General features: G+C 36.7%; 3 protein-coding genes across 4 annotated transcripts; 2 read left to right on the top strand and 1 right to left on the bottom strand.

Moving 5' to 3' along the window:
- Positions 1–4,675: 4,675 nt before the first annotated feature.
- Positions 4,676–19,523, top strand: ano8a (anoctamin 8a). Its single transcript, XM_058747899.1, has 17 exons — positions 4,676–5,348; positions 7,494–7,604; positions 7,869–8,001; positions 8,150–8,288; positions 8,593–8,689; positions 8,793–8,909; positions 9,444–9,571; positions 9,682–9,843; positions 15,227–15,379; positions 15,529–15,655; positions 15,845–15,900; positions 16,054–16,128; positions 16,223–16,864; positions 17,019–17,210; positions 17,314–17,445; positions 17,981–18,091; positions 18,330–19,523. The coding sequence occupies exons 1-17, from the start codon at positions 5,330–5,332 to the stop codon at positions 18,954–18,956; spliced, it is 3,021 nt and encodes a 1,006-aa protein (XP_058603882.1). The 5' UTR covers positions 4,676–5,329; the 3' UTR covers positions 18,957–19,523.
- Positions 19,524–19,668: 145 nt separating this feature from the next.
- mrpl34 (mitochondrial ribosomal protein L34) lies at positions 19,669–21,115 on the bottom strand. Of its 2 annotated transcripts, none has more exons than XM_058747960.1 (3): positions 20,992–21,110; positions 20,739–20,914; positions 19,669–20,250 (listed from the first exon to the last, which is right to left on the bottom strand). In XM_058747960.1, exons 2-3 carry the CDS (start codon positions 20,792–20,794, stop codon positions 19,932–19,934), a joined length of 375 nt encoding a protein of 124 aa, XP_058603943.1. In that variant the 5' UTR covers positions 20,795–20,914; positions 20,992–21,110; the 3' UTR covers positions 19,669–19,931. The 2 variants fall into 2 exon arrangements, with proteins under 2 accessions (XP_058603943.1, XP_058603934.1); XM_058747951.1 differs by having other exon boundaries at positions 19,670–20,250; positions 20,739–20,902; positions 20,992–21,115.
- On the top strand, positions 21,110–25,584 carry trnau1apb (tRNA selenocysteine 1 associated protein 1b). The gene is made up of 9 exons (XM_058747910.1): positions 21,110–21,270; positions 21,831–21,928; positions 22,765–22,864; positions 23,286–23,338; positions 23,483–23,614; positions 24,061–24,180; positions 24,290–24,527; positions 24,642–24,684; positions 24,787–25,584. Exons 1-9 carry the CDS (start codon positions 21,235–21,237, stop codon positions 24,927–24,929), a joined length of 963 nt encoding a protein of 320 aa, XP_058603893.1. The 5' UTR covers positions 21,110–21,234; the 3' UTR covers positions 24,930–25,584.
- The last annotated feature ends 130 nt before the right edge of the window (positions 25,585–25,714 follow it).

Raw genomic sequence — 25,714 nt, 5'->3', positions numbered from 1 at the left:
TTTTTTTGTTTTTGTTTTTTGGCATGCTCCATTGGAACAACTCTAAGTCATGATGAATTTTTCTTTGGGGTCTTTTAAAAATAAGCATATCTGCATATCAAGGTAAATATCCCTTCTCCACCCTCCACCAGGAAACGCATAAGTGCTTATTATTATTACGTCCTTCCTACTTAGGTCACAGAACTCATCACCTTTTGTCTCTAGAAGCTAACATTCTTTGTTCCCCCCAAGCACTAATTGCATTTCCTATTTGCTTGGCCCCTCTATGCCCACCATTCTGGTAAAGACATTAAAGGCCAACACCTTCTCTTGTTGACCTCTACACATCTTGTCTTGAGAGTCTCTTGAGATTATATAATTTTGCTAGAAGATGAAAACAGCAAGTGCTATTTAAATGTGTTATTTATTTAATTAAAACCTGTACTAAAATATCCTTAAACTACATGGAACTTTTCGCTAACACTGTACTGCCAATTAATGCAATAGTCAGGTGTAGGTACTGTATATATGTACTTTATATGTGTACAGCTGTGAGAAAATACATTCTCTTCATTTTTGTGAGTAATTCAAATGATTAACCTAAAATGACTGATGATAATTTTATCTGGATTTGCTTCATGCTGATATAGAGATAAATAAATACATACAAAATGCTAATGGGAAAAAAATAATACAAAACAGATTACAAATTAAATGCAGCATCAGTGAAGTGTATAATATTAAATATTATATTTTTATGTTTCTATATTCATTTTATATTTAAAATTGAATTTCAGTGAGCTTAAAACGTATTAGGGATCCAAGCACTGAAGCTTCTGAAACCCTATTGTATTTCTACTATTTTTTTCTGCCCTAAATTTGTCTGCGCGTGAGTGACTTTAAGTCACAGAGATCTCAGACTTGGTGATTTAGCTTCAAATCTCTCCAGTACTGAAGCACTCCAACACACATGTCAGACACCAGGGCTATAAGGCTAACTCTGAATTCTCGAGTCAAACCCTTGTGAAGACATAAGCCAATTAAACACTCTAGCATCATCTATTTTGACCAAATGGCCTGTATCTGCTCAATGCAATGTCTAAAGTTAACAAAACGTATATATTTCTTTGCTTTTGTGCATTTGTGTTATTCCTCAGAGATCATTATTGTGAAGTAAATTACCATGCACACTGTAAAAAGCGAAAGTTGACTTAACTTAAAAAAATTGAGGAAACCCGTTGCCTTAAAATTATTAAGTACATAAAAAAAAAAAAAGTTAAGTGAACTTGACAATTCAATTAACTTTTTTTTAAAATGATCATTTACTTAAAAATTTTAAGGCAACGGGTTTCCTCAATTTTTTTAAGTTAAGTCAACTTATCACATTTTACAGTGTATATAAATAATTAATTTTTGACAGTCTAATCCTAAAACAAAGTTTCTCTAGTAATGATATTTTCATCCAACTTCTGCATATAAAAATACATTTTTAACAAAATTTCAACAACATTTATAAATAATGTCACGATTGCTGAATTAGGAGTTTATGACTATATGAATCAGCATTGTTAGGTATTAATTAATAGTCATTATCAATAGCCATTTAGTTATAAGTTTAATCTTCAGTACAATAAGTTTACACTTGAGTGCAAATGACTTTATGAAGACATGTACCTAATAAATCAGAAAGTGGTTGTTATTTAAATATTGTCAGGGGTCCTGCCTTTGATTGCTGATGTAGACTGCCAATGTAATTATCAGTTAGTGTTATGATTATAGGCCTACATGCTTGTCAAACTGAACAGTCATCCGTAAACCAATTATAATTTAGTCTAGGTTCTAAATGACAGTGACTTTTTGAATGTCATTCCATGAAATGGATGCCTCTTCTATTTTGAAAAGGCCATTTTTAGAGTGAATTTTATACATTTATAAGATTTAAAACATTCTGTTAGAAAAAAAGCAAAATTAAAAAAGTTTAATGTTTTTAAATAGCTGCATCTTGTGACAGTTTTATAATTAATTTTGTGCTTTCATTAAATGCTAATATTTTTACAGCATTTTATTTTTCATCTCGTTTTCAATAATCAGTTGTTTAGTGACCAAAAGCCTGGTGGCAGGGTTAACGATTTAAGATTGCCCCCTACTGACAAAAGTAGATTTACAGTACAATATAAAGTGATTTTTTACAAGGATTTTAGAAAAGATGACACAACATTAAAAGCTGAATTCCATAAATGTACTAATTAGATCCATATGAGAAGATGAGAGTTCCATAGAGATAATGTCCAACAAATACTCAGTCCAGGTTCGTCTGTCCATTGATTCCAACGGTTGACTAACATTTTTTTTTTTGCTGCTGTGAGAGCAGCTAACAGAAAACATCTTTATTGGACGGACAAGGTGAAGTCCCAAAAGTCATCCATGAAAAAATGGTGCGGAGTCAAGCACATCTCAGTACCCAACAAATATATAGACCAAAAAGGTAAGAGAGGCACTCCCAAAAAAACTATGCGAAAATGTGCCTTAAAGATCCTTGCGAACAGAGATTACACTTAGGAGAAGATGACAGATTCATATTCAGAACAAAAGCTTGAGAGGGTAGCACTTTATTTTACAGTACGTGTACTTCCCTGGTACATACATGGTAAATATCTTGTACCTACAGGCAAATGAGTGGTAACACAAGGTATTTACCTGAGGTGTATGTACATGGTAACAAATAAGAAACACGGCTGTAACCGGGTAAGAACGGTCACTTACAGGTAGTGCCCGAACATGGTAACTAATTAGATACTTTACTGTACTTACTAATGTATGTACATGGTAAATATGTAGTACTTACGGACAAGTGGGTACAAACAGGCACGTCCTTACAGTATCCGTATATAGTAACTAATAAGACACATTACTGTACATACTAATGGTATGTGCATGGTAAATGTGTAGCACCTACGGAAAAATGTGCTATTATGTGGTAACAAACAAGACACATACTGTACTTGGTATACACGTGGTAAATATGTACAAATACGTGTGTGTCAATGTTAAATTGCTCTCCACAAGAGTGCTTACAAAGTTTGAAGAATTGGTAATTCCTGTGTAATGTTTATGTGAATTGGTGCACTTTATTTTACAGTCCTATTTCCATATACTTACTATGTAACATCTACCATCAATTACTCAATAAATACCTTGGTCCATGTTTATACCCCCAACTTGAGTACCGCAACTTATTCTGTACATTAACTAATAGGTACATACACAAGTACTTACATAGTAAGTAAATGGAAAAAGGACTGTAAAATAAAGTGCACCATTTCACGTAAACATTACACAGGAATGACCAATTCTTCAAACTTTGTAAGCACTGTTGTGGAGAGAAATTTAGCATTAACAGTCCCACCCAAGCAATTGAAAAACAGTCCTCTTTTTATTAGGTAAGGTTAGGACTTACCAATCGTACCGTATATACCAAGTACAGTATGTGTCTTGTTTGTTACCACATAATAGCACATTTTTCCGTAGGTGCTACATATTTACCATGTACATATCATTAGTATGTACAGTAATGTGTCTTGTTAGTTACCATATGTGACCCTGGACCACAAAACCAGTCTTAAGTCGCTGGGGTATATTTGTAGCAATAGCCAAAAATACATTGTATGGGTCAAAATGATAATTTTTTCTCTTATGCCAAAAATCATTAGGATATTAAGTAAAGATCATGTTCCATGAAGCTATTTAGTAAATTTCTAACCATAAATATATTAAAACTTCATTTTTGATTAGTAATATGCATTGCTAAGAACTTCATTTGGTCAACTTTAAAGGCAATTTTCTCAATATTTTGATTTTTTTGCACCCTCAGATTCCAGATTTTTAAATAGTTGTATCTCAAATATTGTCCGAACCTAACAAACCATACATCAGTGGAAAGCTTATTAATCTCATTATAAATCTCATTTTCTTAAGACTGGTTTTGTGGTCCATGGTCACATATATGGATACTGTAAAGACTTGCCTGTTTGTACCCACTTGTCCGTAAGTACTACATATTTACCATGTATATACATTAGTAAGTACAGTAAAGTATCTAATTAGTTACCATGTACGGGCACTACCTGTAAGTGACCATTATTACCCACACTTGTCTGTATTACCATGCACGTACGACTGTTAAGTACAGCCGTGTTTCTTATTTGTTACCATATACATACACTTCAGGTAAGTACTTTGTGTTTCCCCCTCGGTCCGTTCACCACGGGGCCCACCACCCAAAGGATGGCCCTGTCCACTATAATCTAAAAACATGTATCAACGAAAAAAAAACAAACAAACAAAAAAAAACACATGGGGGCAAACATGGGGTCAAAAAGACATCAACACTGAGAAAGAAGAATAAAAATTAAATATAACATATATCAAATATAATCATTTTAATTGATTATTATTGATGTGGAGCTAAAAGAATCAGCTTTATGTTGCTGGTTATTTTTCTTACTCCAGTGGTTCTCAGTTCCAGTCCTGGGGGCCCCTGCTCTGCACATTTTGCATGTCTCCCTAACTCACCTGATTGAGATCAACAGCTTGTTAGGAGAGAGATCCATGAACTAAACTAACGAGCTGTTGATCTCAATCAGGTGTGTTAAATAAGGGAGACATCCAAAATGTGCAGAGCAGGGGGCCCCCAGGACTAGAATTGATAAGGGACACCAAACAGTTCATTTCATGGAATGACCCTTGAAGAAGTGATCAATATTGGCTGAAATGCAGCTCAAAGTACAAAACAACCTCAGTAAGACGATATGTTCAATAATTACATGTTCAGATCGCTACAAAATCCAGTCTTTGCTCTTACCTATACTGAATTTCCACCTCTTTGTACGCGAGATCTTTGCGCATTCACTCTCATTGGCTCGTTTCAGTACATCTATGAATAATGCACCTCACGTTGCGTAATTTTCCAGTCAAGATGAGACAGATGGCGCATGCAACAACTTACTGACAACAACTTACAGGCAAACAAAACAGAGAAATACAGCGAAATAATAGAGCTGCGCGGCCAAACGTAGTGTACGAATACATGGAATCTGAAAACTGCTCTTCTACAATGATGAGGAAATCTGCTGAGTGTTGACAGCGCCATGGATGATGATCGATGTCAGCATGTGATTGAGGATTTATTCAGTGGTCAATGGACTCTCTGCACCTGTTTGCATCTGGAAAAGGCTCTGGCCGCTGGGGAAGCCTTGCTGGACCTGGCCGTGCAGTTTCAGCACCAGTACCGACGACGGCAACAGCACAGCTGACGTATTCATAAAGCAGAGCAAAGCGAAGATCTCACACGATGTCCTCGGCGGTGTTAGGTGAGTTACACTCAGACAGCCGTCATGCAGACGCTCGCATGTTGTTATCCTGCTGTAGTAGGTGAGTTCAGACCAAAGATATCCGTGTTTATGTATCGCTGTGTATTTTCTCTCTAGTGTATGACAAGATTGATAGCTATTAGGGGCAGAATACAATACAAAAGGCTGATATGAAGGTCTAATATTTGTCTAGTAAACCTTATTTGCCTGTTCGTTATCGTCTGTCGACATTGTGTATAAGTGTTAAATGGTATAGGCGCTTCACCTGTATGTGGTGGACATATAATACATAAAACATTTCCTACCTATTGATGAAAATATCTGTAATTTTGCTCATTCAGATCATTACCATTATGTCTCTCAAACATTTGTACTTTAATAACCCCTATATTTCCTGAGGCAGAATCATTCTCCACCATATGTGCATTGATCCTGCTTGTTATGCCACAAATCCTCCCTTGATGTTCATTATGTTCCAATGCAGTCACTCAGCCATAATTGTGTTAAATACCACTTGAGTTGCTCAGCAGCTAAAATGCATATTCATAATGTCACACTGTTCAATTGTAGGATATTTGCCATAAATGGGACTCAACATTTATGATGAGCTACTATTTTATCTAGTTCTTCTTTCTGTCCTAATCTGTGTTTATATGTGAAAGCTCTTGCAATCAGGTAATATCTCAGACTCATACTTTTGCATGCGTTTTTTCAATTCTTCAAAAACTCATGAAATTTAATTTTGTATAGGCTGCCAAAGTGAACTTCACTTATCATTTTCTTCACACTTCATGTAACTGTCACTAAAAAAGAGCATAGTTTGTGACACAGTGGTCAGAAAACTGATAACATCTCTCACACAAGGACTCTGTTTCCTCCAACAACAACAACAAGAGTTGTTGTGTTTAATGTATTGGTTATGGTAAATGAAACGGCAACTTGACTGAATTTGCCACATAACAATAGCTCTCTTATCCCATTAAAGCAACACTTTCCACAAAAAAACATATTTCTGGGCATAATAGTGAGCTTAAAGGATTTGGGTAAGTGTAAAAATAGGCTTGGTTTCTGTGGATGTGGACAACGACTCTGTTGAAATGTTTGTTTGGTTTGACATTAATAGGATGACAGCTCAAATGGAAAGCTGAGTGGTTTGTGATGTGTTTGCAGATGTTTTAGTGGACATATATAGTAACTATACGATAAGTAACTCAAGCCCTTAATGATGCAATTAATTCAATTTTTGGGTTCTTTTTGTAAACACAAACATATCCACCTTATTTTTCAACACTGAAGTAAGCAAGCTGTTTTCTGTGAATGTTCGAGATTTTCAATTCATTAGCTACTGTAGGGAAATAACGAAAAGAATAACAAAGTGCAGTAAATGGTAAAACTGTTTGTTGTACTACAGACTACACTGTAAAAAAAAAAAGTTGAGCCAACTTAAAATTTTAAGGCAACCAGCTTCAGCAGATTTTTGAGTTTTCTCAACTTGTTGTTTTAAGTTGAGCAAACTCAAAAATCTGCTGAAGCTAGTAAAAAATTTTTTTTTAAGTTCGCTCAACTTTTTTTTTTTTTTTTTACAGTGTAGTGTGTTTATTATTAATACATTAATGTAATATGGTACACTGTAAAAAGTGATAAGTTGACTTAACTTAAAAAAATTGAGGAAACCCATTGCCTTAAAATTTTTAAATAATAAAAAAAATGTTAAGTGAATTGTCAAGTTCACTTAACTTTCTTTTTTTAAAATGATTATTTACTTAATAATTCTAAGTCAACGGGTTTCCTAAATTTTTTTAAGTTAAGTCAACTTATCACATTTTACAGTGTAAGAAACACCAGTTTACAATATCAAGCAGCAAAAAGAGCTGTTTTGTACAGCTAAAAAAACCTGGAAGTGTATGGCCCCGGATACCAGATACGTGAAAAAAAAAATTAAACTGAAAAATAAGGTGTGGTGTGTGTGTGTGTGTAATATATAGGTTATTATATATATATATATATTCATACATACACATACATTTAGTATAGTTAATAATATATATACAACCACTAAAACATCTGAACACACATCACAAACATAATGATTACTATAACTATACCATTACAAGAATAACTTCTTTTTTGTTTCTCTTGCAACAGAGAAATTGCTCAGAGGTCGTCTCTTTCATGCCAGACAGTACCTCATGAAGCATAAAACTACGATCACAATGGCACCCACTGAAAACTGTGATGTTCTTATGACATTCCCAGGTATGGAGCTTATGTCTTTCAGTTTTGCTCGTTTGCACTAATACAGTTATTGATTGATGTAGATGTTTTTTGTCAGCTTCATATCACAAATGTTATATTTGTAACATTTTCTACCTTAAAGTATGAATGTAATTGTGCATTTTGTACATCTTTTTACATCTACTACAAAATATTTAAAAATAAAGTGTGATAATAAAATGTGAATTTCTTTGCTTTACTGATCATAACTGGACATATTTCAGCATGTTATCGTCTTTTCCACAGACACCACAGATGACCATACACTGTTATGGTTACTTAACCAAATCCGGTTGGGAATTCCACAAGTCAGAATCCAGATCCGGCAGCATAAATACACGCACACCTATGCATTCTTCATTACCTCAACCTTTGAGAAGTAAGACACAGTAGAAAACCTGCTCGACTCATCTCATCACAGTTATTGTATTGTATTTTTCCATATAAAATGTCTGAAACATTTGACAGATGGTCACTGGGTCCTACATAAATACAGCATTAGAATGATTGTTGTTTTTTGTCTGAAGCTTGTTGCGTGGAGCTGAACAGATGGGAATGCAAAAGGCAGTGAAGCCACGCTACGGAGGCGGCACTCGCAGGTTTTCATGCGAGGAGGATGACATCTATGAAAACATCGAGAGTGAGCTGTGTTTCTTCACATCACAGGTCTGCCATTAAGCTCTCATTTCTTGTCTTCTCATATGAAATCATTAGATGTCCAATGTCATAAAGGTTTTTCCAACACAATCTAATGGCATTTCATAACTAGTTTATGTTTTGGCAAACTGGTGGCGAAATTTGTATGAATTAGTACAATCTCAGTCATACATTTTCATACAATCTGTTTATACCCCACTGATGGTTAGGTTTAAAGGAGGACCTTCATCGCTTACCTTTTTTTAAATCGCATGTTTCCGTACAAATAACATTTTCTCATGAGATCGTTTCGATTTTTCTGTTATTTCTTTAGGAGCGTCAGAGTATTATCAAATATTGGTTGGATAATCTGCGGGCGAAACATGGCGAAGCCCTTCATAACATTCACTTCCTGGAGGGCCAACCAATCAGTAGATATTTTAACATTTCTTTTCTTCTAAAATGTTCATCAAGTTTAAGAATTCATGTTTTTTTCCCCCCGAATCTGATCAAAATTTTGTTTGTCCTTTGCAGTACCAGAGCTTATAGCCAGAGGTGTGATTCTTCAAATGTTTCCTCTTCATGAGCAGAGAATCCTAAATCAGCTGATGACGTCCTGGGTTCAGGCAGTCTGTGAGAGGCAGCCTCTAGGTGAGAACTCCTGTGTTTTTGCCAACATGCACAGGACTCAACTACCTTTTAGTTATTCTGAAATGGTTGGTGCCTTTCAATGGTTGTATAACGAGGCTTCGGGTCAAGGCTCTTCCTTTAGCAAACAAACTTATGTTTACCTACCTGCTTTCTTCAGTACAGGCCGATTTGCAATGAGCAAATATGAAGTGCTAGCTACAGTATGAATTCTTAATGCAAACTACAAGCCACTACATGTTTTGTTGTGTGTAATGAGATCTCTAAGAAGGAGCCCCTCTTATAAGGAAACGTGATTCATTTTGGAACTATGTTGTTAGTTGAGGCATATTTCACTGTAATGTGGTTTTCATTTCACCTTAGCGCTAATCTAACAATATAAAAATCAAATCAACAGGGCCTTTTATCTTGGGGTAACAAAATAGGTAGCCCTATTTTGCCCTTATAATTATGCAAACGTGGCAGATTTTATTCATATTGTTATATTGCAAAAAAAGCAGATTAAGTCTAATTGTTTTGTTGTCCCATTCCTGACAGATGACGTGTGTGATTATTTTGGTGTGAAGATTGGCATGTACTTTGCTTGGTTGGGCTTTTACACCAACTCTATGCTGTATCCAGCAGTGATTGGCTTTCTGCTCTGGATCTTTGCTGAGTCTGATCAGGCAGGTTGTTTTCCTTGATATCACAATAGAATGGAAGTATAGAAAGTATACAAGAGCTTGTTATTTGGTTAGAAGGCACGGTTTTATCACCAACCTTTTTCGATATGCAGACAAGTCAGGATATCTGCTGTGTGGTGTTTGCCCTTTTCAATGTTGTGTGGGCAACGCTCTTCCTGGAGAGATGGAAGCGGCGGGAAGCAGAACTGGCATATAAGTGGGGAACGCTGGACACCCCAGCAGAGTCACTAGAGGAACCCCGTCCACAGTTTCGGGTGTGCTGACATCATTTTTATAGAACCTTAAATTATTAGACACAAAATGTTTGATAACAGCAGGTGAAGGTCATTAATGACCACCTCTATTTATAAGTCATTCTAATATACTAATATTGAAATATAGTGATTAGTGGTCAAGACTCTTTGATAAATAGAATGTTTAAAAGAACAGTATTTATTTGAAATAGAAATCATAGATCAGTTTAATGCTTCCTAACTGAATAAAGGTTTTAATAAATATATATATACATACAGCGGGTAAAATAAGTATTGAACACGTCACCATTTTTCTCAGTAAATATATTTCTAAAAGTGCTGTTGACATGAAATTTTCACCAGATGTCGGTAACAATCCAAGTAATCCATACATACAAATAAGTTCAGAAATTTAAGTTCTGTGTAATAAAGTGGAATGACACAGGGAAAAAGAATTGAACACATGAAGAAAGGGAGGTGCAAAAAGTCATGGAGATCCAAGACACCAGTAATTATAAAGCAATCCTGCCCCTTGTCAGTGGAAATTAATATTAGCTGCTTCAGTCCCAACTGATGGCCTATAAAAAAAGGTGTCTCATGACCAACATGAAGAAACAAGAAACTTCTTCAACACAAGAAACATTTCATGACCTTTCTCAAGACCTTCGCAACGTTATTGTTGCAAAACATACTGATGGCATTGGTTACAGAAGTATTTCTATACTTCTGAATGTTCCAATGAGCACTGTTGGGGCCATAATCCAGAGGTGGAAAGAACATTATTACACCATAAACCGGCCACGACCAGGTGCTCCTCTCAAGATTTCTGACAGAGGAGTGAAGAGTTGTCCAAGAGCCAATGATCACTTGTGGAGAGCTTCAGAAAGACCTGGAATTAGCTTGTATAATTGTTTCAAAGAAAACAATAAGTAATGCACTCAACCACCGTGGCTTGTATGCACGTTCATCACGCAAGGCTCTATTGTTAAAGAAAAAGCATGCTGAAGCTCGTTTAAAGTTTGCTGCACAACATTTAGACAAGCCTATGAAATACTGGCAGAATATAGTCTGGTCAGATGAGACAAAAAATTGTACACTTTGGATGCCATAATACACATCATGTTTGGAGGTCAAATGGCACTGCACATCACCCCAAAACATCATGGTGTAGCACTGGCAAAATGCATATGGTTGAAGGAAGTAGGAATAAAAAAATGTACCGAGACATTCTTGATAAAAATCTGCTGCCATCTACCAGGACATTTCAGCGAGACAATGATCCCAAACACACAGCCAAGGAAACTCTCTATTGGTTTCAGAGAAAGAAAGCAAAGCTGCTAGATGGCCAGCCAATCACCTGACTTGAATCCAATAGAAAATCTATGGAAAGAACTAAAGATCAGAGTTCATAGAAGAGGCCAGTGGAACCTTCAAGATTTGAAGACTGTTTGTGTGGAAGAATGGGCCAAAATCACATCTGAGCAATGCATGCGACTAGTTTCTCCATACAGGAGGCGTCTTGAAGCTGTCATTACCAACATAGGCTTTTGTACGAAGTATTAAATCAATTTCAGTAAGCATGTTTAATACTTTTTCCTTGGGTCATTCCATCTTATTGCACAGAACTTAATTTCTGAACTTATTTGTATTGTTTTCTTTGTATGTATGGATTACTTGGGTGTTACCGACATCTGGTGAAAGTTTCATGTCAACAGCACCTTTAGAAATGTATTTACTGAGAAAAATGGTGACGTGTTCAATACTTATTTTACCCGCTGTGTATAATATATATATACACTGAACAAAATTATAAACGCAACACTTGTTTTTTCCCCCATTTTTCATGAGCTGAACTCAAAGATCTAAGACTTTTTCTATGTACACAAAAGGCCTATTTCTCTCAAATATTGTTCACAAATCTGTCTAAATCTGTGTTAGTGAGCACTTCTCCTTGGCCGAGATAATCCAACCACCTCACAGGTGTGGCATATCAGGATGCTGATTAGACAGCATAATTATTGCACAGGTGTGCCTTAGGCTGGCCACAATAAAAGGCCACTCTAAAATGTGGGGGCTTATCTCCTTCGTATAGAGTTGATCAGGTTGTTGATTGTGGCCTGTGAAATGTTGGTCCACTCTTCAATGACTGTGTGAAGTTGCTGGATATTGGCAGGAACTGGAACACGCTGTCGTATTTGGCGATCCAGAGCATCCCAAACATGCTCAATGGGTGATATGTCTGGTGAGTATGCTGGCCATGCAAGAACTGGGATGTTTTCAGCTTCCAGGAATTGTGTACAGATCCTTGCAACATGGGGGCGTGCATTATCATGCTGCAACATGAGGTGATGGTGGTGGATGAATGGCACAACAATGGGCCTCAGGATCTCGTCACGGTATCTCTGTGCATTCAAAATGGCATCAATAAAATGCACCTGTGTTCGTTGTCCATAACATACTCCTGCCCATACCATAACCCCAACGCCACCATGGGCCACTCGATCCACAACGTTGACATCAGCAAACCGCTCACCCACACGACGCCATACACGCTGTCTGCCATCTGCCCTGTACAGTGAAAACCGGGATTCATCCGTGAAGAGAACACCTCTCCAAAGTGCCAGACGCCATCGAATGTGAGCATTTGCCCACTCAAATCGGTTACGACGACGAACTGCAGTCAGGTCGAGACCCCGATGAGGACAACGAGCAGATGAGCTTCCCTGAGACGGTTTCTAACAGTGTGTGCAGAAATTCTTTGGTTATGCAAACCGATTGTTGCAGCAGCTGTCTGGGTGGCTGGTCTCAGACGATCTTGGAGGTGAAGATGCTGGATGTGGAGGTCCTGGGCTGGTGTGGTTACACGTGGTCTGCGGTTGTGAGGCTGGTTGGATGTACTGCCAAATTCTCTGAAACACCTTTGGAGATGGCTTATGGTAGAGAAATGAACATTCAATTCACGGGCAACAGCTCTGGTGGGCATTCCTGCAGTCAGCATGCCAATTGCACGCTCCCTCAAAACTTGCGACATCTGTGGCATTGTGCTGTGTGATAAAACTTTGGAGAGGTGTTCTCTTCACGGATGAATCCCGGTTTTCACTGTACAGGGCAGATGGCAGACAGCGTGTATGGCGTCGTGTGGGTGAGCGGTTTGCTGATGTCAACGTTGTGGATCGAGTGGCCCATGGTGGCGTTGGGGTTATGGTATGGGCAGGAGTATGTTATGGACAACGAACACAGGTGCATTTTATTGATGCCATTTTGAATGCACAGAGATACCGTGACGAGATCCTGAGGCACATTGTTGTGCCATTCATCCACCACCATCACCTCATGTTGCAGCATGATAATGCACGCCCCCATGTTGCAAGGATCTGTACACAATTCCTGGAAGCTGAAAACATCCCAGTTCTTGCATGGCCAGCATACTCACCAGACATATCACCCATTGAGCATGCTTGGGATGCTCTGGATCGCCAAATACGACAGCGTGTTCCAGTTCCTGCCAATATCCAGCAACTTCACACAGTCATTGAAGAGTGGACCAACATTTCACAGGCCACAATCAACAACCTGATCAACTCTATACGAAGGAGATAAGCCCCCCCCCACATTTTAGAGTGGCCTTTTATTGTGGTCAGCCTAAGGCACACCTGTGCAATAATCATGCTGTCTAATCAGCATCTTGATATGCCACACCTGTGAGGTGGATGGATTATCTCGGCAAAGGAGAAGTGCTCACTAACACAGATTTAGACAGATTTGTGAACAATATTTGAGAGAAATAGGCCTTTTGTGTACATAGAAAAAGTCTTAGATTTTTGAGTTCAGCTCATGAAAAATGGGGGCAAAAACAAGTGTGGCGTTTATAATTTTGTTCCGTGTATAACTGTTTTTTAAAGAAGTCTCTTCTGCTCACCAAGCCTGCATTTATTTAAACCAAAGTACAGCAAAAACAGTACAATTTTGAAATATTTTTTACTACTTAAAATAACTTTCCATTTGAATATATTTTAAAATGTAATTTATTCCTGTGATTTCATGAATTTTTAGCAGCATTACTCCAGTCACATGATCCTTCAGAAATCATTCTATTATTCCGATTTTCTGCTCAAAAACATTTATTATTATGTTGAAAACAGCTAGGTAGTTTTTTTTTCAGGTTGCTTTGATTAATTAAAAGTTCAGAATAACAGCATTGATCTGAAATAGAAATCCTTTGTAACATTATAAATGTCTTTATCATCATTTTTAATCAATTTAACCTGTTAACTGTCACGGGCCCACCAGTGGGGGCCCACTTGCCATTACATGTTTTAAACCGTAATATCTTAGTCTGAACCTAAAGCAATCTTGACAAACTATATGTCGTTTGAAAGCTTAAAGACTCTAGTTTTCATATTTGGTGATTTTTGAAATATTTTACAGAGCAACTGTAATTTATTAATTTGTAAGAAGAGTACTCATCAGAGTCAGAGAGCGAGTTCTGACATCATGAAAATCATGAAAAATCTTCATTCATGTTCATGTCAAGTGTTCAAAAGATAACACTCATTCTATTTTTTGAGAAAAAAAGGTCTAAAAGTGTTTTGAATATAAAGAAAAAACAATAGATTATAAATTTTTGATGCAGCGTGAACTATAATGTACGTCCAGGGTTCTTGTTGCATGTCTTTTATGCATTTTTTAGAGGTTGAATTGAAATCAAATACTGACATACTACCCTTAATACTTCTGAATGTGATGTCTACGTCATAAATATTGAGAAAAGTATGGAAAGACATGTTTCAGATCACTCAAACCATATATGGAAATGAGGCTGCCCTTATATGGTTACTAAAGGAGTTTGATGGTCATCTAGTGGAAAAGCTTGGTACTACGCCCAAACAAAATTTCACTGAAAGCTCATTTTTTGAGATATCAACCTCAAATTTGGAACACAGCTTCTTCAGTTTTAGAGTAAAACATGTTTTGTAAAATATAAATATTTTAATTTTTACATTTTATATTTTCATAAACTTACATAACTTTTTTTTTTTTTTTATACTCAAAAAGTGGAACCAACAGTTGGTTGTGACACTGGAGACTGGAGTAATGATGCTGAAAACCTGCTTTGATCACAGGAATAAATTACATTCTAAAATATATTGAAAATAGAAGTTATTTTAAATAGCAAATATATTTCACAATATTACTGCTTTTGCTGTATTTTGGATCAAATAAATGGAGGCTTGGTGAGCAAAAGAGAATTCTTTAAAAACATTAGAAATCTTACTGTTTAAAAACTTTTGACTGGTAGTGTATTACTGAGTCTGACCCCAAAACTCTGAAGAGTAGTGATTTGTTTATACTTTCCACCAGTGTTTTCTGGCCTGAACTGTAATTTTTGCTACATGTATATCAGGGAATTAAGCGTTGCAGTCCGGTGACAGGCTGTGAAGAGTTTTTCTACCCACCCTGGAAGAGGAGAATGTTCCGCTGGTTGGTCAGCTTTCCCATCTGCATCCTCTGTCTCTGCTTCGTCTGCTTGGCCATGTTTATCTGCCTGGAGCTTCAAGTAAGGATACTCTGTAACGTTTGTTACAAAACTTGCTACAGCAGATTATTTCAAAAACTCCGCAATGAAGTTTTGAATATATTTGTTTTCCATATTCAACTAAACATTGTTTATGGATATACATGATTTATGACTTCTGTCTCTTATAGGAATTTGTCATGGAAACAAAGGAGTTGCCAAGCATGTGTAGATTTTTTCCAAAATTTCTTCTGGCTGTAACTGTTACTATATGTGATGAAGTGTACAAGAAAATTGCTCTCTGGCTCAATGATATGGGTAAGACTTAAATCTGCTTATAACCTTTACAACATTAAATGTGTATTTGGATTTTCATTACACAGTATGTGTTACTGAATTTAGCCATAATTTGGGTCATTAAATTAGCAGCAAACTTGCATTTTTAGTTATTTCACAGCTTGTTTTTTCCTCCGTGACACCCGTTTGTTCATTTTTCAATTTTAACAGAAAACTACAGACTTCAAAGCACTTATGACAATAATCTCATCCTCAAAACTGTTTTTGTAAGTTTAATGCTTTATTTAATCTATTTATATATACCAGGAGATGTTCAGTTTATTAATGTATCAGCATACTGTGCAATCAGTGTATTTGATGAATTTATGAAGTATTGTGTGTATCTGTAATGGTTAAATATCGTGTTCTGCATTTTAAAGTTTCAGTTCATAAATTCTTACCTCAGCCTTTTCTACATTGGATTTTATCTCAAAGACATGGAGCGGTTAAAAGAGGTAATACACAGACGACAGAATAATGTTAAAGCAACAAAGTGTCATGAATGAATCATTCTGCAGGCCAGACAAAAAATAACTCTTTAATTTACAGATGCTGGCCACGTTGTTGATCTTCCGCCAATTTCTACAAAATATCAAAGAAGTGTTGCAGCCGTATCTCTATGAGCACCATAAATTAGGTGCTCTGAGGACATTATGGGACTTAATTCAAACCATGCTCCTGAACTATAGTCATTTAATAGTGCAAAGGATACGACTGACTTGCCAAGCCAGTCTGGATGCGAATAAAAGTGGCTCACCTCCAGAGCAATCAGAAAAGAGAGAAAGGAGGAGTTTAATCGCCAGCTACAGAGTTCCCAAAACGGAGGAAGGGGATGATGATGCTGGACTAAAGCAAAGGAAGGTCAGCTTCACTGAGAAGGTGGAGTACAAGGACAAGGTTGTGGAAGCACCGACACAGGCCAGCTTACAGGACGATGGCAGTCCTACCCTTGTGGAGGAAGGAATGGATCCATCCTTGATATTTGATATACGTGATGATGATGACGATGATGATGACAGAGACATGGATGATTCTGTGAGTAAACCTCAAGGAACCCAGAGAAGAAAGACCAAATCTGCTGGGGAAAACAACAGTACGGAAAAGAAAATGTCCTGGATGGATCCTCCAGAGGAGAATGAATCTACTGTTTTGACCCAACCGGAGATTGAAAGTTGCATGCTAACTTATGAGGTTTGTGCTCCTCCATCTAGATAGATCATCGGTCTGACCAGCTGATGAAATTGTTGATGAAAAAAAGTTTGTGACTTACTGTATTTGCTACTTTCCGAACCCAATGGCTGGTTTGTTCAAAAACAAGACCATTTTCTTTTATTTCGACTTGCAGGATACTCTTCAGGATTACCAGGAGATGTTCATACAGTTTGGCTATGTTGTGCTCTTCTCCTCTGCATTTCCTCTGGCAGCCATGTGTGCCCTCATAAACAACATTGTCGAAATACGAAGTGATGCCTTAAAACTTTGCACAGGCCTCCAGAGACCCTTTGGGCAAAGGGTTGAAAACATTGGACAATGGCAGGTCAGGAGATCCATTCAGAGTAATTGCTTAATTAATTATTCATAGCAGATTATATTTCTTGTTTGTGTTCATTTGCTTTTGTTTGTTCTTAAAATTTAAACAGACCGCAATGGAGGCAATGGGTCTGATCGCAATAATTGTGAACTGTTACCTTATTGGCCAGTGTGGACAGCTGCAACGACTCTTCCCCTGGTTGAGCCCTGAGATGGCCATTATCTCTGTTGTAGTGTTAGAGGTAAGAGAGAATAGCAAAAAACTGCAAAAAAAAAGTTTGTGGTCAGTAAGATTTAAAAAAAAATTTTGTAAGGAGTGTTTTGAAATTAGAATATGCTCAACAAGGCTGCATTTATTTGATCAAAAATCACAGTAAAAACAGTAATATTGTGAAATTTTATTACATTTTAAAACAGCCTATTTCAGAATTTTCAGCAGCCATTACTCCAGTCTTTAGTGTTACATGATCCTTCAGAAATCATTCTAATAATGCCCAAGAAACAAATTTTATATTATTAACAATATATGTTAAAAACAGTTGTGCTGCTTAATATTTTTTTGAAAACCTTGATATAGGAATAGATATTTCAAAAGAACAGGATTTGAAATAGAAATCCTTTGTAACACTGTAAATGTCTTCTGATAAGATCTTGCTAAATAAAAGTATTAATTTCTTTAAAAAAAAATTATATTGTTATATACATTATGTAACAATTGGCTAAATTATGTATAAAGTGTAGTAAATTGAATGCAACTCTTTCTCATATGTTTTTCAGCACTTTGCCATTCTGCTCAAATATATAATTCATATTGCAATTCCTGATATTCCAAACTGGGTGGCAGATGAGATGGCCAAACTTGAATATCAGCGAAGAGAGGCTCTCAAGGTAGCACAGCACATGATGAGCATAGACTAACAATAACCATTGTAATGTATATTCATATTTCATATCGTAACTGATAACCAGTACATATTCAACAGATACTAAAACTTGGTTTTGTCTAAAAAAAATGTACAAATAAAACACTAAATGTAATTTTAATGTGTATATCATCACATTGAGATGAAAAAAATTAACGTTTTGTTGCGTTAAAAGGGTGTATCATTGTCTATTTCTCCATCAGAAACATGAACGCCTCGCTCAGCAGCACCAGCAGCAGCAACGTAGGAAGTCTGAAGAAGAAGAGGAGCATCAAAAATTGGCAGAGGAATTGGCACGACAAGATCAAGACAAGTCCAATCTAAACAGAGGTGAAGACCATCACCATGAAAAAAGCCCAGGGGCCAAGTTCAGCTCCGGAGGAGATAAACTCAAGAGACCCAGCTCCCTTTTAGGCAACAATAATGTAATGAAACTTAAACAGATAATCCCACTTCAGGGTAAATTCACCTCTACCACTTCTCCCACAAGTGGTGAGGCCAAACTTCCAGGTTTTCTGAAGTTCCTCAAATCCCAAGAGTTAAAAAAGGAAGCTGCTGCAGCAGTCGCACAAGCAGCTACACATGGGAGCCATGAGAAATCACAGTCTCCCAGCAAGTCCTTCAATCCTGGCAAACTCTTCAACTTTGGGAAGGAAAATCCATATACTGGTGCTGGTTCTGAACAACAAGCGAAACCAGAAGATGCCTCAAGGGCCACTAATGCACAACACACAAATAATGACCAAAACCCTTCATCAGAAGAGCTTCCATCTGAGGTTGAAAAGGGTGAAAGCTCAGACTTTGGTACTAATCCTTCAAAAAAACAGTGAATGAAATGGTGATGCTACTCAGTTAATATATAGCACTGATTGTAATGCTTAACATTTGCTTAAATGTGATAAAGCAACCATGTAGTGAGTGGAACTGCATGTCAAATATCATTTTAATACAGTATATTAATCTGAGACCTCCATATAGTTTACTCACTGAAGGCGGCATGCCAAGTCACCTGCATGATAAAATCAGTTTAGGCATGGGCAAGCAAGAAAGGACATTTGAATGAGCACTGTAAAATGTATAGATTTTCTATTTTTCTACGCATTATTATTTTTCTTATATCAAACGCTAAATGACAATCCAAAAATAATGTATTGTCCTTGCTAATTTTCATCTTATGAGTGTGAACCCATAATGCAATAAAATGCAATTACTGTGAAAAGAAATTTAAAAAAATGGTATATCAGACACAGTATACACTGTTACTTCAAAGCCCTGTTTTTTTTTTTTTTTTACTTTTATACTATCATAATACAAATTAAATGCATATACAATTGCTTATAAAAATGAACTATAGTACTTACAATAAAACATGATTCAATACACCATGACAAATGCAGTTTGTTACTTTTTTTTTTTAATTACATTATAATAACATTTTTTTTAACTAGTTAGAATAATCGGAACAGAATCTAATCATGACAAATGTAATTTGTGTGTTTACATTATTTGATCATTTTTTAAATTTTTTTAAAAATTTTTTTTTTAAAATCTTTTATCTACACTGCATACAGCAAAAACTTTGACATGAACACACTCAACTGGAAGTATGAAGAAGGATAAGATCCATCAAACTGAATAAAACATTTAAAAAAAAACATCCAATGAAGTCTATTGGTGCCATTGTGCATTAATCGTTTTAATTTGACAACTATTTCCAATAGAAACTCAAAAGCTCTCCTGCACAGCTGACATTCAACTGAGATTCACTTCAAAGGTCTATCAAAGTCACTGTCCAGTCAAGAGTCTCAATGCGTGAGGGACTTTCGTCCTTTGAGCATTCGGCGCAGGATTACTTCGATCCCACCTGGAGTGCTAATTCTTTTGATCCACCCATGGGTCCTCTTTCGTTTGATGTTCTTCGGTTGATATTCTGTCCCACGTTTGACTGTGCGGACTTGTTGATAGTGCCAGAGTGGCTGCTGGAAAACACAAGCTCCCTCTGCTTTGGTGGTCAGGGTTCCTTGCAGGACAGGTTTCTGCTCAGTTCCTGTCCTTGACAGAACCAAGGAACTGATCGAGCATAGGTGACTGCAGCTGAATACGGTAGAGTGAGGGCCATTACTCCTGAAAATGAATTAAAACATAGTGTAAAATATTAACGCATGCATACATGCACTGTACATTGAGTCCTGATTCTGAAGACTGAAAGTCTTCCTCAAAACTCAGTTGCAGAGTGACAAACATACAGGTGAATCTGTACATTGATCTGACTTGCATGACTAATGTAAACTTAAAGGTAGCTAAATATGAATAAAGCCAAACTGAAGGAGACTCAGTATTTATTGCACAAGTCATTGCTGCATAAATGTACTGTAAAACTATATCATTACACTCTTGTAATATTTTCCACTGTATTTTTGTGTACTCTATGCTCAGCTGTGGTTTCTGCAATATATTCTGATTAGATTAATACCAATATTTCATTTGTTTGTGGCAAAGCTATTAGTGATGTGAGGTTATCGCTAATGCTGGTGGTTAAATTCACAATCAAAAAACGTTCAGCAATTTACCACAAGTTTTTTTTTTTTAAAGAATTGATTGGTTTCACATACCGACACAAACTCCGTGCCCCCGAAAAGCACAAAAATGTTGTTCGTAACGTGTTCATTTCGGCTACAGCTTCCTTCCATCAATATCACACCAAAGTCATCACGTGTCTTGCGTCTCTTCCTCTGCTGGACTACTGGCCGGAGTCTTCAATACTCACTACTGCCCCCTTCAAGTCAAACTCAGAATAACATATGCGTAGCATAGAGTTTTATTTACTTTATTTTATTACAAAAACAAAAACTGTTGATTATTTACCCATGCATGGACTCTTTACAGAAATGCGGTGTGCTGAACCCTGAGTAAACCTAACAGACAGACTGGCAGAGGAGTGAACTGTCGAGCTCACTGGATCTAATCGCTGCGCTGCCGGAAGCGGAAATGTGTGTGTGTTCAGTAAACGTAACGTTCTTTTAGCTTCACGAACCGCCACGCAAATTCTGCAGCCAACTGTCGCTTAATTTTGCAAACCTCTGAGGCGCAACAGTTTCAGCCGCCAAGATGTTTAACAGAATGACAAGTTTATGGATGGGTGATGTAAGTATTGTGTTTTTGTTTACTTTTCTTCGATAACTCAGCGAATTTGTAGGTTAGAAAGCAGCAGCATGTGGGTTTAGCTCGATGTTACGCAAGCATGGCCAGCAGGCCACTCAAATACTCACTAAACTAGAGAAAAAATGCTGAATGTACACCGAATTGAAGTAATGTTTTAACACATTTGTAAATATGGCGGTAATTAATCCGTGGTTTGGATTTTCTTATGTTTACTCTCAGCAGGCCTCTCATATTTGCATAAGCGTTTTTATGTCGTAGTGTAAATAATGAGACAAACTACATGTCCGGGTTATAATTTCGAGTTGACTGAGTAATTATACAATTATTATACAACAAAATGTAATCAAAAGTCTTTGGTGTAATGCACTAAACTGTAAGTTAAATCAACTTGTCTAAGTTACGTCTCCGATGCCCGCGCTGCAAACGGACACGTGACGCAGAACTCTGCTCTTTCTCGTTCTCTGCTTCCTTATGTAAATCATTAACATGGTGTGTGTTTAAAATGTGCTGACAGGACATTAATCCCATTATTTGTTTTACAGCTAGACCCATACATGGATGAAAACTTTATTAAGCAAGCTTTCAGCACTATGGGAGAGACTGCCTACGGTGTCAAAATAATTACACATCGAGTTACCGGGTAAGATTACATCTCTAAATAAAGTGCAACAGTTGGGTCCTGAAGTAAAAAACCCATCAAGCAGGAAATGTATTTTTAATGATAACCTATAAACCTTTAAAGACAGACCTGCCATGAGGTTGTTAATTGATGATGGTACATGCTTTTGTTGAAGCCATCAACCCCCATTATTAATTTTTTTTTTTTTTTTTTTAATTATTGTTTAACAGCAGACTTCCATTTAAAAACTACATTACCCATAATTCTGCAAAGAAACCTCCACAAATCAGAATAGCAACAAGCAAACCATGCCAAAAAAAAACCTTAGTGTCTATCCATTCCCATTAAGTTTTTTTGACTAAACATAAAAAATATTGTTTCTCTATATAATCAACATTTTTAAATTGATACTTTTATATTTCTGCATAGGTTTTAATTTCATTGTCTTTTGCAGTGCTTCATGGCATTGTAGTTTTTCCCCCTCATCGAAGCCGTTTTCTCTTTTTCCTTTATTTTCAAATATAATTTTTTGCTTCAAATCAATGTTTGTCATGTAATCATCTCGTAGCTGGTTGGTTTGGTTCATGGCTTATATCTCCTAAACAAAGACTTAAAAAAAAAAAAAAAAGAAAAAAAAAGATAAAATCCCTATGGAAAAAAAATAATTAATGGGGACATGTCAATCTAGTATCTAGGCAACTTTTTAGGTCTACAGCTTATTTCTTTGTGTTAATAATATCTAGACTCACTGTACATATGTATATTATTATATTGCCATATAATTATTACGATGCTTATTTGCCTTTGAGATATTTGTTGACCGAAATCATTGAATATTCTCTTGTGTGTTTCCTCAGAGGCTCGGCTGGATACTGTTTTGTGGAGCTGGCAGACGAGGCCAGTGTTGACCGTTGTGTGCAGAGGCTTAATGGGAAGCTGGTTCCAGGATCTAATCCGGTAAGATGCCAAACATTTACCAATTAGATTGTGTAGTTTTGGCATCTATATTTGATTTCAATACATTCATATCTATAGATTATTATAGGAAGGCATAACCAGCATGGCCCCCACCTGATATGAGACATTTTAATTATTACTCCATATATTACTAGTGATGGGCGAGTTACAGAGCTCAATTTCTTCCCTAAGGAAGGTGGTTGAGGCTGTTTTTAAAATGACTTTGTTTGAAGCTGGTGAATAAACTCTGTTAGGAACTAGCTGACGAATGGGATAAAGCCAGTACTGATTGGTGGAGGTATGTGGAAATAATAGCTTCCTTACTCAAATAATATAACTCTATTTGTCAGCGAATTGTCTCCATACTACAGGCACAGTATCATTTGATTTGCTCAATGGTTGTATTTTGTATGCATTTCAGCCCAGGAAGTTCAAGCTAAACTATGCAACATATGGGAAAAGGCCAGAGCCTGGGTAAGCGCACCATGTACTGAAAAACATTTTAGTTGCTGATCTCTTGTTGAGGAACCAAAAAGAAAGTAGCTGCTGAAAGTTAAATATTACATTTTACAAACTGTGGAGGTTTCTTTCACTTTACACTTTCACTTTCTTCCTCAGCCCAGAATTTTCAGTCTTTGTTGGAGATCTCACATCAGAAGTGGATGACTACCAGCTTCATCAGTTCTTTCTGAAAAAATTCCCTTCATGCAAAGGAGCCAAAGTTGTCACTGATCCCTATGGGAACTCCAGGTATGACATTTTTCAGCCACCAGCTCTGTACTGCATAACCTTACTTGGCTTTCTCTGACAGTTTGACCTACTGATGTTGACCAAAGATGAGGTAGTTGAACTAGAAGAGGTCTCCTTTACCTTTTTATTTTGTATTTTTTAAAAGCTTATTTTCAGTCAAAACTCTTTACCCTCCCTCTCCTAAAAAGGGCCAGACAATACATGGATGTGATTTGCCGTTGTTACAAATCTGCTAAAACTATTGTTTTCCCCATATAGGGTAAGCAAGAGCAACTCACAATTGAAGTGATGCTACTTCATGTTAAAAGTAAAAGAGAAGTTTCAGTTCTACCATCAAATTAATTATTACTTTCTGAATACATATTGAAATATGCATATACTGCATGATGAGGCGCATGAAGCATGAGGGAGCGGGTGCTGATAATCTAGGTTTTTCACATGTACAGGGGTTATGGCTTCGTGAAGTTTAGTGACGAGAATGAACAGAAGAAAGCCCTTGAGGAGTTTCAGAATGCATCAGGCCTGGGAGGAAAACCCATCAGGATAAGCATTGCCGTCAACAAAGGGTACATTTCATTTAAGTTTTATGTGGTCAGTGAGACTTAATCCTGATATTTAAACAAATTTTACAAATCCATATGAAATCTCACCATATTCTTTCTTTTTTCATTTTAGCAATAAACCAAGCAGTTACCACAACCAGAATAACAGCTACAACACCAACTATCAACAGCAGTACTATCAACAGCCTTACAACAATTACTATCCACAGTGGGGTTATGATCAGTACAGCAATTATAACTACGGCTACAACCCATATGCTACCCCACCTCCAGTTCCACACGGGATGATGGGACCACCCCCACCCATGGGGATGCCCCCCATGCCCCCTGACATGCAGGGATCCACAGAGGTATTTTTAATAGTGATTGATGAAGTTTAATGGTGTTTTTTAAAAATATGAATTTAATCCATTTCTGTTCTGCAATTGACTTTTTTTTTTTTTTTTTTTGTATTGCTTCGGCAGTCACATGATGGCACAGAGGATGTTGAGGAGGACCCTGCTGAAGGTAATATTTTGTAACATTTCATTTGGCTCTTTAATTGACCAAATTGTTGATTAGAGCAAGATCACACATTAGTAATAACTCGCTATCTTTCTTCTCCCTCAGACCCAAACCCACAGGTGGATGTGGAGGCATTAAATAAGCAATACATGGAGCGCAGTGAGGAGCTCTACGATTCGCTTATGGATTGCCTCTGGCAGCCTTTGGACAGTGTCACATCTGAAATTCCTATGATGAACGGTTCCTGACTGTCTGAACCAACCACCATCCGGGATTATTATACTTTGTGAAGGAACATGCCTTTTTATAATGCTCTGAGTTGTTCAGAGAATGTTTTTCTCCTTTTCAGCCTTTTATTTGGAGCTTTATTTGAGCAGGCAAGATGTTTTCTTCATGTGTGTCCATCACCTTTTTTTCAAAGTTAGGTAGTTATGGTTTTGTTGTACAGATTTTTTTTAAAAGATGGATTGGAAAGAATCTCCTTCAGTACTATTGTCATTTTTAACCAGGAACTATTCCCACTCTTGCCTTATTAAACTTTTTCATTAGAACTTTGAAGCATGATTTGTTGTAGGTACAAATCTTGTGTGGTTCAAATAAGCATCTCTTATACCTTTTTTGTCTGTTTTGAGGCTTCTGATGGTTTTTCATTTGTGAAAGCTTTGTTCAAGAGGTGGTTCATGATTAGAGATGTTTGCAATATGAGACAACTGCATAAAAATTTATACCAACCACACTGACCCAGAATTAATTTTCTCTGTCTTTAAATTACATATGCATTTGGGCATAAATGAATCACAAGTTTCTTATTTAAGGCTGAGCTTTCCAGAAATTCTGAATATTTTTGTAATAAAAATTAAATTGAGATTGTCAAGGAAGAATCTAATAAATCAATATGATGTCTCAATTGTGTCTTCATTTGTTCTGTAATCATGGTTTTATGTGTGAAACCAGTTCTGTGCAAATGTTCAAACTATTGCCAAATATATTTAAACTTGAACCTGACAAATTTTGAAATAATTAAACATACAGT

The sequence above is a fragment of the Onychostoma macrolepis genome, chromosome 02 (assembly GCF_012432095.1).
Source record: "Onychostoma macrolepis isolate SWU-2019 chromosome 02, ASM1243209v1, whole genome shotgun sequence".
Classification (NCBI taxonomy): Eukaryota; Metazoa; Chordata; class Actinopteri; order Cypriniformes; family Cyprinidae; genus Onychostoma; species Onychostoma macrolepis.
This window is presented reverse-complemented; position numbering and strand designations above follow the sequence as displayed.

Bases quoted from the DNA above. Each gene is read 5' to 3' on its own strand.
- ano8a (XM_058747899.1), top strand. The intron at 8,002-8,149 runs GTAAGACACAGT...TTTTGTCTGAAG, and splicing joins ATTACCTCAACCTTTGAGAA to CTTGTTGCGTGGAGCTGAAC. The intron at 16,865-17,018 runs GTTTGTGCTCCT...TTCGACTTGCAG, and splicing joins GTTGCATGCTAACTTATGAG to GATACTCTTCAGGATTACCA.
- mrpl34 (XM_058747951.1), bottom strand. From the start codon at position 20,794: ATGAACACGTTACGAACAACATTTTTGTGCTTTTCGGGGGCACGGAGT. The intron at 20,251-20,738 runs GTATGTGAAACC...ATTCATTTTCAG, and splicing joins GGGGCACGGAGTTTGTGTCG to GAGTAATGGCCCTCACTCTA.
- trnau1apb (XM_058747910.1), top strand. From the start codon at position 21,235: ATGTTTAACAGAATGACAAGTTTATGGATGGGTGAT. The intron at 22,865-23,285 runs GTAAGATGCCAA...TATGCATTTCAG, and splicing joins TGGTTCCAGGATCTAATCCG to CCCAGGAAGTTCAAGCTAAA. The intron at 23,615-24,060 runs GTATGACATTTT...TCACATGTACAG, and splicing joins GATCCCTATGGGAACTCCAG to GGGTTATGGCTTCGTGAAGT.